Raw genomic sequence first — 13,280 nt, forward strand, 5'->3', positions numbered from 1 at the left:
TTTATATCACGGCCAAATGTAACATCCACCCAACCAGGGTCTGAGATATTCCTCATATTTCCGCGATTTCATAGTACAAAGGCTGTCTGTGCATCATTTCAACGATTGGCATTTGCCGATACTTAGAACAGAATTCATCTTGCCTTGGCCAGCCTGTTTGACCATTATCAAACGAAAACATCCTTATAAATCAATAATGTCTATATTTGGAACATTAAAGCACCGTGTTTTATTTCAGGCGCTAGCCTTAACAGCATAACCTAAAATATTGATTAATTTAATTGGCTATGTGTTACTCTGACCATGCAACACACAGTTATGTGATGCCATAGCATCTAAAAGAAGTCATACTCTTACAACGGTCAATATTATGCAATTATTTTATTATTTAAAGTATGTAAGTTTTAGGCAAAGTTTCAGTATGTTTGGAAATAGTTGGCATCCCGGTTTCTTGCTTTTGTTTTAAAAGGTAACCATAATCACACCATGAATAGAGTCGAAGAATACGTTTCCCTTATATACAACTAAGAAAAACTATAAGAGGTTTTGAGATGCATGCTTGATATATCTAGAAACGCAAAGACTCATATATACTAGTGCATGGACTTTGCTTAATATACATTGAAATCAGAAGGAGTCTCGGAAACGTAGTTGTATGTTGTTTTCAAATCGTTCGATAAAATGTACACAGTGGAAAATGGTAAATTGTAAAGGTTGTTGTACTAACTAACATTTAATAGTATCCTCATAAATAACAATAACATTAATTTCAGTCCAAGCCATATAGCTACCATCTACGGCATCTTTAAAGACAGATCAGAATTTATCCACATAAGTAGTAGTAATAAAATACCTGATTTCATGTTTGTCGAAGCATTCCATCGTTTATGATATCAGGGCGTGAAGCAATTATTACCATGGGCTCATCAAATTAGGAACTGAAAATTCACATATGTCCTATTTGCAATGCAGCAGTGCCTAGAGAGTGAAGATAAACATATCGCTGATGCAATTGGAGTTAGTTTGCGTCAGAACGAAGTGTTTCAAATAATGTCAAATTTGTTCAGGTATGTTAAAAATGAGTATGGAGTTGGTGACTTTGCAAGAAAATTATATTGTCTAAATATGATGTCTCTATCCCTTCAGAGGAAACAATAATATTTTCCAGCACTGTATTCCTTACAAAATAGATGGTGTATTGATGTGTTTCACTTAACTGCATATAAGGAGAGGCTATGCTTTTTAGGGTTTTTATTATTATGAAATAAATGTAGTCACCTTAGATTTTCCCCTTTATGACTGCCAGTGTATTGCAACACATTAACGTACTTAACGAGACAACCAACAGACGTCTTGTCAAGACGTGGATCATGTGGTGGCCTCAAAAGGAATAGCATTGATACGAATGCTTGACGATTTAAAGACAGAATTATGCCTATCAAGGATTACTACTTTCTTTATCGTGTCATTCACTCGTGTCGTAAAATGTAAAATTATTCTTCATGTCATTACAAATATTTTGCTTCACTGTTTGTGCTTTTGAAAACAAGATAAGAATTACATATGAGAAATAACCCCAGTTTACAAAGGTTTGCAACGCTGACAATACATCGTTCTCTAAGGATTGACAATAACTATGCCTGAACATTCTGCCAGTTTAAGTGCTTTCTTTGACATAGGTATTTGCCACAAAATGGAGGGTTTTATACAATGATTTACATGTTTAATCCTTTTAGAAATGATGAATCGTTAAAACATATATGACTGAAGTAATTATTCTCATATTCATTTTTGCTACGTAGTTTATGTCTGATCTCTTAGGGTAGTTCGCTTGTTCGGGAAATCGGAATAAAGTTTGTTCCGATTTGCCATCATACATTGCAGTCTTTCTTCACTGTTTCGCTTGAAGATGATAATGCAATCTTCATTTTCATAAATTTTGAAATTCCAGTTAAATGTTCATAAGTTAACGATATTAAACAATGCTTGTAAATGAGCATTGAGTTTCATTAGCTACCGAAGGGTTTTAAAAAACTGATCCTACGATTATTCCTTATTTAGGATCTTTAACAGCTTTAGCATATCCTCGATATACACCTCATGCAGACACGTGGTCATCATTCTACCGTGGCAGATACGTTGCTGATTGGTATAGGCACAACATTCGTGCCATTTATAGTTACAGCTATATATTGTGAGGAATTAGCCAGTAATGTATGACAGGTTAAGATTTATGAAACGGTCCTTCTGGCATACAGTGTCAAACGCCTTTCTAATTTACAAAAGTAAGGCATAGACCTTTGATTGTAATTCTAGATTAGCGAAACTATTTTCATTGAAGTTAACCGATGATGTGATTTAATTCAAAATCTTTTTGAAGCCATGCTGTTGAGGATTCGGAAAATTTAGCATTTTTGTTTTATGCAATGTTTTAAATCTAATATATAAATATTTGACAAATAGTTTGTACAAAACACGTAGCCATCAAGGTAGGTTTTGCACTTTCATCCGCATTTGTTGACTTGCACAGCTATGTCTACTTTCATGTTACAGTGCCTTTTTATTATGGTATTAATTGTAAGAATTTCTATCAGTCTCATGCCACCATGCCTTATATGTTCGTTCTGTACACCATCTGTGTCTTGTGCTTTACGCAGTTTAACTTGTTTTGTGGATGATTCTGTTCCAGCATATATAAAAATGAAATCATTAAGGTCGGATTCTTTATCCATCCCTATGCCTAAATAATGAAGTATTATCTGGATTGAATAGATATATATGTGTTTCGAGTATCTGGCAAATGAGTTAGCCTTCTATTGCAGGTTAAAAGCTGCTTCTCCATCAACTTTCAAATCGAAACAGCTTTTAGGGTTCATTCTAATATGCTTGTTTAACATAGGCTCTACTATTCTGCTATAATAGTTTCAACGGTTAATGTAACACGAACATATGTCGTTTACTAAAATGTGTCAGCTGATAAGTAATTTATCATGTGAGTCCCCTGATGTATGTATGTACTTTTATCCCAGGTTTAATTACGATGATTTTACTTTATTGTTTAAATGAGGATAAGGGATACCGGTAATTAAGGACAAAATATAACTATTCATATACAAAAAAAACGAAAGTTTAAAAGTGAAATATATATCAAATTATATAGTACTTTCGGGTGCATTATCAGGTTTCACATAGTTGTGTCCGCTTTATAAATGTTAATGATATAATGTCTACGTTTGGAATGGAAATTGAAATGTAATTGTTTCTCTTGTTCTCACCGTATTTCCAATATACACCTCAGATTGCATAAGATGGTTGCACGTTGGTATTAAAGTGGAACAAATGATTTGTCTACTGACTCCTTGAGTGAACATTCGTCAGCGACCATTCCATACGTAACACATATCGTTATGCAGCTTTAATTAATATTGTGGTTTCATACCAACAGTGCAGATTAATGAAAACTATAATCCTAGGTTACTGTTAGACTGACTAAACCATTTGGTTCTAAAGAAACGTTTGATGGCCATTAAACTGTCTGGACATCTTTGGCGAACAATTTTTAGCAGGCATTTTGTTTGAAAATATATCATATCTCATGATGAGTAAAATACAATCCCTAAAATAATCGCCATTGATTAACGATATATCTTAGAAAAACCTTTTCATACTTTTACCAATTCACGAAGTGTAATTCTATGTTCCGTCTTGCTTGCGTGTGGATTATCTCATAAGTGCTTTCAGAATCATCATTAACCGCTAGATGATTGGTATGATTGAACTCATCTTGATTTGAAGACCGTATAGATGTGTCATATGTATTATCATTGGTAACACGTGTACGGTTACAAGTGTTATCTACGTTTGTCTTAAATGTTGTGTGATTGTATGTTTCATATAATGTTATGTTGGTGCCTGGGGTTGTGCTGTCATAGGTACCATCGCGACATACATTCGTGTGGTCGTAGGTGCTGTCAGGCAAATAATCCTTCGCGCCATAGAGAGTATCATAAGATTCGCTTTCTTCTACATGGTCTCTATTTTGTGTTGGGCTTTGAGAATGCCCAGGTTTTGGTACAGCTCTTCCATTATTTTCCAACATTGAATCAGTAAGTAAATATATAGTATTGCCTTGAACATAACTAGGTGGGGTTTGACCTTTACGTAGCTTTTTCTTTTCAACTGATTGTGTGTTGTAATATGATATTTCGTTGATCCTTTTATTTTGGTCCGTTCCGGAGATACTCGCATTTTGAGTAGCCTTGTCTGTACTCAATGCTTCCATGTTGATTGTATTTGCGACCGCCTTGTTTTCGGGCGTCTTTGTCTCCATGCTGGACATACGTCGTCTCCTGCAAAGATATAAAGACAACAAAGAACTTATCTCTAGTAGAAAAGGATATTTTGTAAAACAGTCTTGCAAACAAAGAAGCAACAAAACTAGCTACAAAATAAAACCTTAAATATTTTGCATGATCTCGCCTTTTTAGAATAGTGAACGTTACAAAATTTTCTTTCAACAATGGTAAAAATGTGGTGAAAACGGGAGAAATTTCGCGATGTGTTATCTCTACTTATTGCGCACATTTTCAGAAATGATTTTAAAAATGAGATTGGTGTTTGTAAATATTTGTGATAGGTTAGTCTTTAATCTGCATTGTTACTTGTATAATTTTATTGTTAGCTCTACATCTATGAAACTAAAGTAAGGAAGATTATTTGGGCCAATCTTTTTTGTTCTAGTTAAAGTGTAGTTCTGTTTAATCTCGCTATTATCGCAATAAAAATAAGTTTGTGGTTTATTTTCCATTTTTATTTTGACTTACTCATATTGCAATTTTCGCATATCATAGTTAATATTTCACAGTATCATTTTTGTAAAATAAAAATAATACCTGCACCAGTGCACACACATCAATAACACGGCTACGACCAACGCAAGGCATCCTATGACTATACCGACGATGACACCTACTGCGACTGAAATGTATTTAACATGGGATGTAATACAAAACTTCTTAGTGCTCTTTAGATGTAATTGCAGAAACATCAATGTGAATCCATATACACTAAAAAATAATCCCAAATATGTGCCTTTGTTTTAATTACCAATTTTCTAAGTTGATTTCTTCGTGTTTCTTATGCATAAATGAACCATGATTACATGTCAAAGCTGCGTTCGTTTGGAAAAGGTTTAATATTGCATGTGTTGGCTAAATATAGGCCTTAAGAGGTTCCTAAGAGTGGCTGAATTGTTTCATGAATCAGAAATTGTGCACTTTTGACATTATGTGAACAACAGCGATAATTAATATCTTGATGGCAATGGAGTTCAACATAGAACCGAGTGTCCTTCACACTCAATTCTCTTCTCAGTTTCTTCTTCAAAACTTTTGTTATGGTGCCGGCCTGGTATGACTATACTTCACTAACGAACAAGTTTTGTAAATTTTATTTTCCAAGAATACAAGGCGAACAGTTTAAAAGGAACTTACTTTATTGCGAAATAAATCCCAAATAATCATAGAATTTCTTTCACAAATCCTAATGATTAAAGATCAGATTAAACTTAAGTGGTATTTCAAAATAAATTCAACACGGCAAGTGTTGATGTGCCCGTGGTGGCCCGTGTTGGGCCAACAGTCCGTTGTTGAATGCAAATAATATATTCCAAGAATATATCTTTATTTTATTTCATTATGAGTTCAAGTCTCTATTTCCAAGAATGTTCTTTTTCAACACTTTTATTTCCAAAGACTAATAATTTGTTTGCAGAAATAAATGAAATGATGGACACAACAATAATACAACTAATTCTGTTCAGATCTTACAGCACAAATAAATAGTGTTCCCGGTAACAAGATTTAATAATCCTATGGCTGACAAATATCACGATCGTTCTTGTGAGGGTGTGGTCGGGGGTTCTAACCCCAGCCGAGTCATACCAAATACATACAAATGGCACTAACAGCTGCCTCGCTAGGTGTTCTGCATTAAGAAGTCAGTGTTAGGACAGGTCGGCCTTTCTTCAGGATAATGTAACTGGGTGGGACATGATGCTACATGTCAACGGCATTATGCCCGTGTAACAGACATCACTATAAACTGCCACACTGCAGACATCGTAGAGACCTGACTGAACAATCATTAAAGCTACGTTCAGAATCCAAATCGCACACACATATAGGTCACAATGAGTATTAGCATTAATAAAATTATTACCTAATGGAAAATTTCATTTTAAAAGGTTCCAATTATTTAAAAGATAAAATCTCAGTTTTAATTAGAAGACCTGTTTCTAAAATTGTAATAAGGAGCATGATAAATATAATATCCTTGACTCAGACCTAGATATGTTTACTTCTATTCATAATGATATAACTATTAAACCAGTTCTCATAGAGGAAATATTAGCAATGTATTAGTTATTTACAAAATAAAGCATATAAATGACTTTGCCCAGGTACACAATAAGTTGTTTTTGGACATGGTCAAACTACAAAATACAACTTTATATAACATAAAGCAATTAATGAAATAAAATATAAAAACCAATGGAAATTAAATATACATAACAACATATATATGTGTCATGTATGTATTTATATATGTATGTATGTATGTATGTATGTATGTATGTATGTATGTATGTATGTATGTATGTATGTATGTATGCATGAATGCATGCATGCATGCACGCACGCACGTACGTACTTACGTACGCACGTATGTGTGTACGCTCGCACGCATGTGCGTGCGTACGTATCTGTGTGTTATTTGGATTTTTAACGTAGGTTAAACAATTTTTCAGCCATATCGCAGTGTGACAGTTTATAGAAATGTCTAGCACTGGGGCATCATTGTCCAGACATGTAGCATGATGTCCCACCCAGTCATATTATCCTGACACCAGGCCAACCAGTCCTAACACATACCTTTTAATGCTGAGCGCCAAGCGAGGCAGTTGTTAGAACCATCTGTATAAGTCTTTGACATGACTCAGCCGGGGATCGAACCCACGACCTCCCACATCCAAGGCGAACGCTCTAACTACTAGGCCACCGGAGCGGTTAGTGCATATGTACCTACGCATGTATGTATGTATGTATGTATGTATGTATGTATGTATGTATGTATCGATCTTTCCGGTGGCATATTTGGTTGAAGCGTCCGACTCGGTATCAGAAGATCTCGGGTTCGAACCTTGTCCGAGTCATACCAAAGACTAATAAAAATGTTACTTGCAGCTGCCTGACTGTGCGTTCAGTATTAAGAGGTTACTTTTAGGACTGGTCGGTCTGGTTTCAGGTGGTATATGATGCTATATATCTGAGGCATAATGTTCCAGTGCTGAATATCAGCATGAACTGCCACAATGCAGACATCGGAACGATATGACTGAACAATTGTTCAAGGTACGTTACAGATCTATGTCACAAACAGAAACACACACTCACAAACGCACATACACACACACACGCACACACAAACGCGCGCACACACAGTGCTCATCAAAACCCTTCAAATCAGTAATTAAAAATTAAAACTATCAATTTTGTCAACCTATACTGGGAATTTAAACACATTTACATGACCTGAATATCAGTGACGCACTGTTTGAAACTGCAAATATTCAAGATATTTGAGGTTACGATATAACAATAGTAGTGGTTATCATATATTTTCCAGCAGGAACTGCCATCAGAGGGCGCATACAACACAAATTTTTCATCCATGTTCAAGAACTTTTGGTGCAGATGGTCGAAAAATCGCAGCAGAAAATGTAATGCAAATGAATGGAAAGGTAACACTTGTTACCAACAAAAGCGGTTCAGGATCATGGAATAATTAAGAGGTCAAATAATCTCTCTCTCTCTCTCTTTATATATACATACATACATACATATATATATATATATATATATATATATATATATATATATATATATATATATATATATATATATATATATATATATATATATATATATATATATATATATATATATATATATATATATATATATATATTAATACTAATAATTATAATAATAGTAAATGATGCTACTCACCATAAATATAATGATACTGCTTTCCTCTTAATGTACTGATTACTTAGCCTATGCGGCTACCACTAACCTGACGAGATATTATGTTGACAGTCTGGAGAACATCTAGAAAGTGTATGAGTACAAAGAGTAATAAGTTACTACAACTATTACTCTTTATAGAATCACTAATTCTAATGTTTGGTGTATTAAACTTAATGCTGTTTTTCGCCTGTTTTTTCATCTTCTCTTTGTACTTTATATTTCCTTCCGTTTATTGTTACGTGATTGTAGCTCTTATTTTTATCCGGCTGTTGTAACTGCAAAATTGCACTAGCATGGAAGTCACATTGAATCCATTTTTGCTAATGAGGGATATATTTTGGCAAATAAACAGGACTTACATATTTCTGACAATAACCAGGCTCCAAAAGAATACTAGCAATCCCCAAAAACATCCCATGATCTATTCCCTTGTCAAAATTACCAGTAAAGACGATTAGACTCGCTTAAGAATACGTCTGTAAGTACTTGCCGTTATAATAGGTACTCCTCCTAAAGCCCTGAATCATCCAGCCACAAAAGTCTTCAAAGTCACAGTCCACTGTAATAAAGGACATGTTGTTTGCCTACGACACCAAAGGCAAAGATGTTGCAAAAAATGTATGTGTGCAGGAATACTGTCTCAATCTAAACTATATGACCTTTCAGTTAAGATATATTGAATCTTCAAAACAAAATGGTAAATGAAACAAGAGCTACACACACGCAGGCACACCTTGCACCTATTAAAGAAAGCGTCATATTGAATAAACTTTACAGTGGTTTTCAACATGTACAATTCAGCATATTTTATAAAGGAGAATCAATTGAAAAGTTCAGTCTTTTTTAATCATTCCGCATTGAAATAACTATGTTGATATCATACGAGGACGTAAAACGTAAAGCAATGACCGAAATCTTTATCTCTCTCTCTTTCCCTCTGTATGTCTGTCTGTCTCTCTATCTCTCTCTGCCTCTATCTGTCTCTCTGTTTCTCTCTCCCTCTGTCTCTCCCTCCTTTCTGTATATATGTCTGTCTGTCTCTCTTTTTCTCTCTCTCTATCTCTCTATCAGTCTATCTATCTATATATCTATCTATCTATCAATATCTATATCTATCTATCTATCTATCTATCTATCTATCTATATATATATATATATATATATATATATATATATATATATATATATATATATATATATATATATATATATATATATATATATAATCAATATTTAAGTTCATTGAAGCTTGTACCATCAAGAATATATTAATACTAATGTATGTAATAATATAAACACTACATCTAAAATTAATAATGATGATATTAATAATAAAATAAATCTGCTTACTCCGGCAGAATCCATCCATGAGCTGAATGTTGTCAATATTCATGCCATCATAATTTGATATCGATGCACTTAAGCGAATTTTGAAAGTTCTCTGATTCGGCATATTGTTAATGTTGAGCAAAACCGGTTGCCACTCATTGTAAAAATTGCCCTCTTGCAACTCTGTTAGGATATATTCAGAGTTATTGTAGACCAATCCGACTTTGAGAGCACTACTGAAGGAATTATAGTAGGAACCACGTTCTGTCATGTAATAAAATTTCAAGCATTGGATACTGGCATTTTGCACAGCTACGCTCTCAACATGTGTCGTATGTCCTGACCAATATGATGACCCCAGTTTTAAGTATCCGTTTATGCCTGCAAAACATCATATGCAAAAGAATGTATAATTCGCAACACATGACACAGGAGTCTTACTTCATGTACATTTAAAGACGCATGGATATATATATATATATATATATATATATATATATATATATATATATATATATATATATATATATATATACCTTTTAGTTCAATGGTCAGTTTACAGAATCTCAAATGTAAAACATTGATGTCAGTAAATATCTGCATTCAAGATATTATCTTATAAAATATGATCAACTGCTTAACACTTCTTTAGACCCAGAGCAAAGTGACTGACTAAACATATTATATCCATTTATCCTGCATCTACCACGTTTACTACTGCTGCTATAATCAAATACGTAGATAGATTGTAAATAAATAAATATTTAAAGAAAGAAAGACAATAGAGCGGAAACAAATAAAGGAACGAATTATAAAATCAAAATATAGCACCATGAACAATATATGCATAATACTATTGTAACTTTCTGTTTTTTCCCCCAATTAATATGGTACATAAACAAGCAAGTAAATAAACTAGTAAATAAATAAATAAATAAGTAAATAAATAAATATATGAGGTAAATCTGCCAACTGAATTATTGTAGGACAGGAAACGAAATATGGTAGCTTCATCAATGTATGCAGACTAATATTGCATTAATTTACCATTTGTTCCCAGCCTCAAATCTCCACTGGACAAATGATCTGGCTCTGACCAGCCACACAGATCATAGTCAAAACTGCAGTCAACTACAAAGACAATTTAAATTGGTTAATCTCGTTCTATATGGCATATACATGTATTATGCATTAAACAAGTACAAACATGTGCATTCCTGGGCTGCATAACAGAAAATGATAAATCCATAACCTTCTGAAGCTGATTTGTGTGTTCTGCAAACAAGATATGATAAGCGTTTGTTTGCGTTGTCATTGATATAAATAATTTGCAATAATGTATCTTTTTACGACAATAGAATCGATTTATCTTAAAATTTAATAAACTGCAAGATAAGATATTGCCTTACTCTAATGGAACCTTTGCATGATACTTCCAAGTTTCATTTCAATAAAATTAGGGACCAATTCATAGTCGTGTTTTGAACGTAATATTAAAATATCAGCTAAGAGATTAGAATGATTTAGAAAATTATCAGATGCCAATAGTGCGAAATCACCCCACCCTGTAATATCTTGACAGTGATATCGCTTATTATTTAGTACATTTTGATGTCATTATATTTTGCATTTTCAAAAAATTATCATTTCTTGGACAATAGTGCCGCTCCTTGCAACAAGATTCTGGTCCAATGCGGATGTTGTTATGATAACTTTCAGCCTAATTAACATAATCACGCTTGTTCATACACAACCCCCATTTGTTAAAGTAGTTATTTGCATTACATTATATCAAATCATATCTTCATGTCAGATCAGGTTAGATCACATTAATACGGAGCTTATGCTATACAACAAAATAGTTATGAGAGTTATATAATTATTTCGTCACCATGCCTTTAAGAAAATTAAATGATATAACTTGATATGTATTACTTTTTTCTGATGCATGATATACTTGAAATATCTTAGTACAATTATTCTGTCTGTATTAATGTTCTTGTCTGAATTATCACATGACTATTTGTTCTGTAAAATGTGCATGGGTCAGGTGAAATATATGCATGCAGAATAATGTGAAATGTTATCCTTAAAACGGCATCCTGCAAGTTGTCACTTATCCGATTAAAAATACACTACCATACCACGCCGTCGAAATGGCCTCACCGATTTTCGTCTCTCTTCAGATCCACCTTCAGCGTCTTTGTGCAAATATCCAGTATGAATTCACTGTAGTCTAGTCGACGAGAAACTACAATTTCGCTCGATTTAACATGCTAATAATGTAAGGGTGACGCGTTACGGGTCATATTTGGATGGGTGGGTGTTTGGTTAATTGAAACGGAAGAAAATTGTAAGTTTCCTAAACCACCAGTCACGGTAACTATCTTTAATAACTCTTTAGGAAAACTGTAATTTTGTTGTAATTAAGCAGATATAGAAAGAGTCAAGAGATTTGCTATTTCAAAACGTAATGAGAACTGATACAAATGAGTATTTCAATTAAATAATAGAATAGAGTAACAATTACCATAGAATGTGGGGCCCCGAGCGACCGTTTGGTTTAAAGCGCTCATCGCTACGGATCACTGCCGTCTTACCTCTGTCTGCGTGGATTCGAGTCACGGGTTCGGCCAAGGTGGATATGTGAGAAAGCTTGCCGGTGTCTTCTCGCGGGTCGGTGGTTCTTTCCAGGTTTTCCCGGGTTCTTCCTCCATCATTTGCTCTGACCGTCATGTACAGCCTATGCTATGCATACAAATGGCGCTAAACCCGTTAATAACAACATACCATAGAAGGATTACAAAATATGTTTTATTTCTCAAACATATATATAAATAAATATTTCGTTGAAGGGTAATACAGACGCATAGAGATTAGCAATATTGGTGCCTAGAATTGTAATAGTGATGATTACTGTTATATCTGAACTTTACAGTATTATGAATTGCATGGAACAGAGCATTGACTAATTAATGTTGTCAAGAAAGAAAGCTGGAGATAAACATAACTTAAATATAGACGCACCCTGCACTGCTCTTAATGAAATGTATTTTCATAAACCCCGCAAAGTTATCTAGATTTGCCTTAAAAAGTAGTATAATGTTTTTAAAAGTTTATTGTAATTATCTGTCCAACACGATTGCATTATAAAACTTATAAAAGTGTTCTTTAGAGCTGACAACGTAACCCTAACAGACTCTGGTGGACACTTGGATAAATGTAAGTATTACTTATTAGATACATGTTGTAAGCTTAGGTACATGACTGTATCTATATTGTGCTTTTGTCATTAATGCAAATGGATGTGATTAACAGGATATTACATAGCTGCATTTTACCATGGGTGTAGATTCTATTTAAAAATAGTGACCTGTAAAACAGTGTTTACACAATTAAATTCAAGCTATATATTGACCTTTTTGACAAGTTTGGAATAATTTTTCGTCGGCTAGTTGGATCATTTGGTTCTTAGAATAATTAAGTTATTTCCCATCTGTTGGGTTTGTCAGGTGGGTTCTTTAAATATGTATTGTTGTGTGAAATATCACCTATTGAGTACCAATACGTGCGTTTTAGGGCTTGATGGGTGTATAAGTAGGTAGAGCTGGAAAATTATTTCATTCAAAATTCAGATTGTTATGTCATATGTCGTTGTGTTAATGTCAGTCTGCAGATGTGTTTAATGTTGTGTTTAGATATAATTTTAGAGGGGACATTTGCTTGGATTATTATTTGGAATTACAAAGTGCTCGTTGGACTTAAATGTTATTTTGGGACTTTTGTGAAGTTATTCAAGGGAATTCTGGACAATACCATTGTAAAACATCATGACTGTTGGCAAGCCAGAACACTCGAGAA

General features: G+C 33.8%; 1 protein-coding gene across 1 annotated transcript in view; it reads right to left on the reverse strand.

Annotated features, from left to right (window-relative positions):
• Positions 1–1,236: 1,236 nt before the first annotated feature.
• Positions 1,237–13,280, reverse strand: part of LOC149791483 (uncharacterized) — a 15,465-nt gene continuing 3,421 nt past the window's right edge. Inside the window, exons 2-6 of the mRNA XM_089970024.1 lie at positions 10,467–10,550; positions 9,441–9,800; positions 8,581–8,649; positions 4,893–4,977; positions 1,237–4,349 (exon numbers count right to left, since the gene is read on the reverse strand). Coding sequence (XP_089826150.1) covers positions 3,671–4,349; positions 4,893–4,977; positions 8,581–8,649; positions 9,441–9,800; positions 10,467–10,550 — 1,277 coding nt within the window. The 3' untranslated portion in view covers positions 1,237–3,670. The remainder of the gene's footprint in view (positions 4,350–4,892; positions 4,978–8,580; positions 8,650–9,440; positions 9,801–10,466; positions 10,551–13,280) is intronic.

This window comes from Sinohyriopsis cumingii, chromosome 9, assembly GCF_028554795.1.
Source record: "Sinohyriopsis cumingii isolate HCF-2022 chromosome 9, ASM2855479v2, whole genome shotgun sequence".
In the NCBI taxonomy this organism is placed as follows: Eukaryota; Metazoa; Mollusca; class Bivalvia; order Unionida; family Unionidae; genus Sinohyriopsis; species Sinohyriopsis cumingii.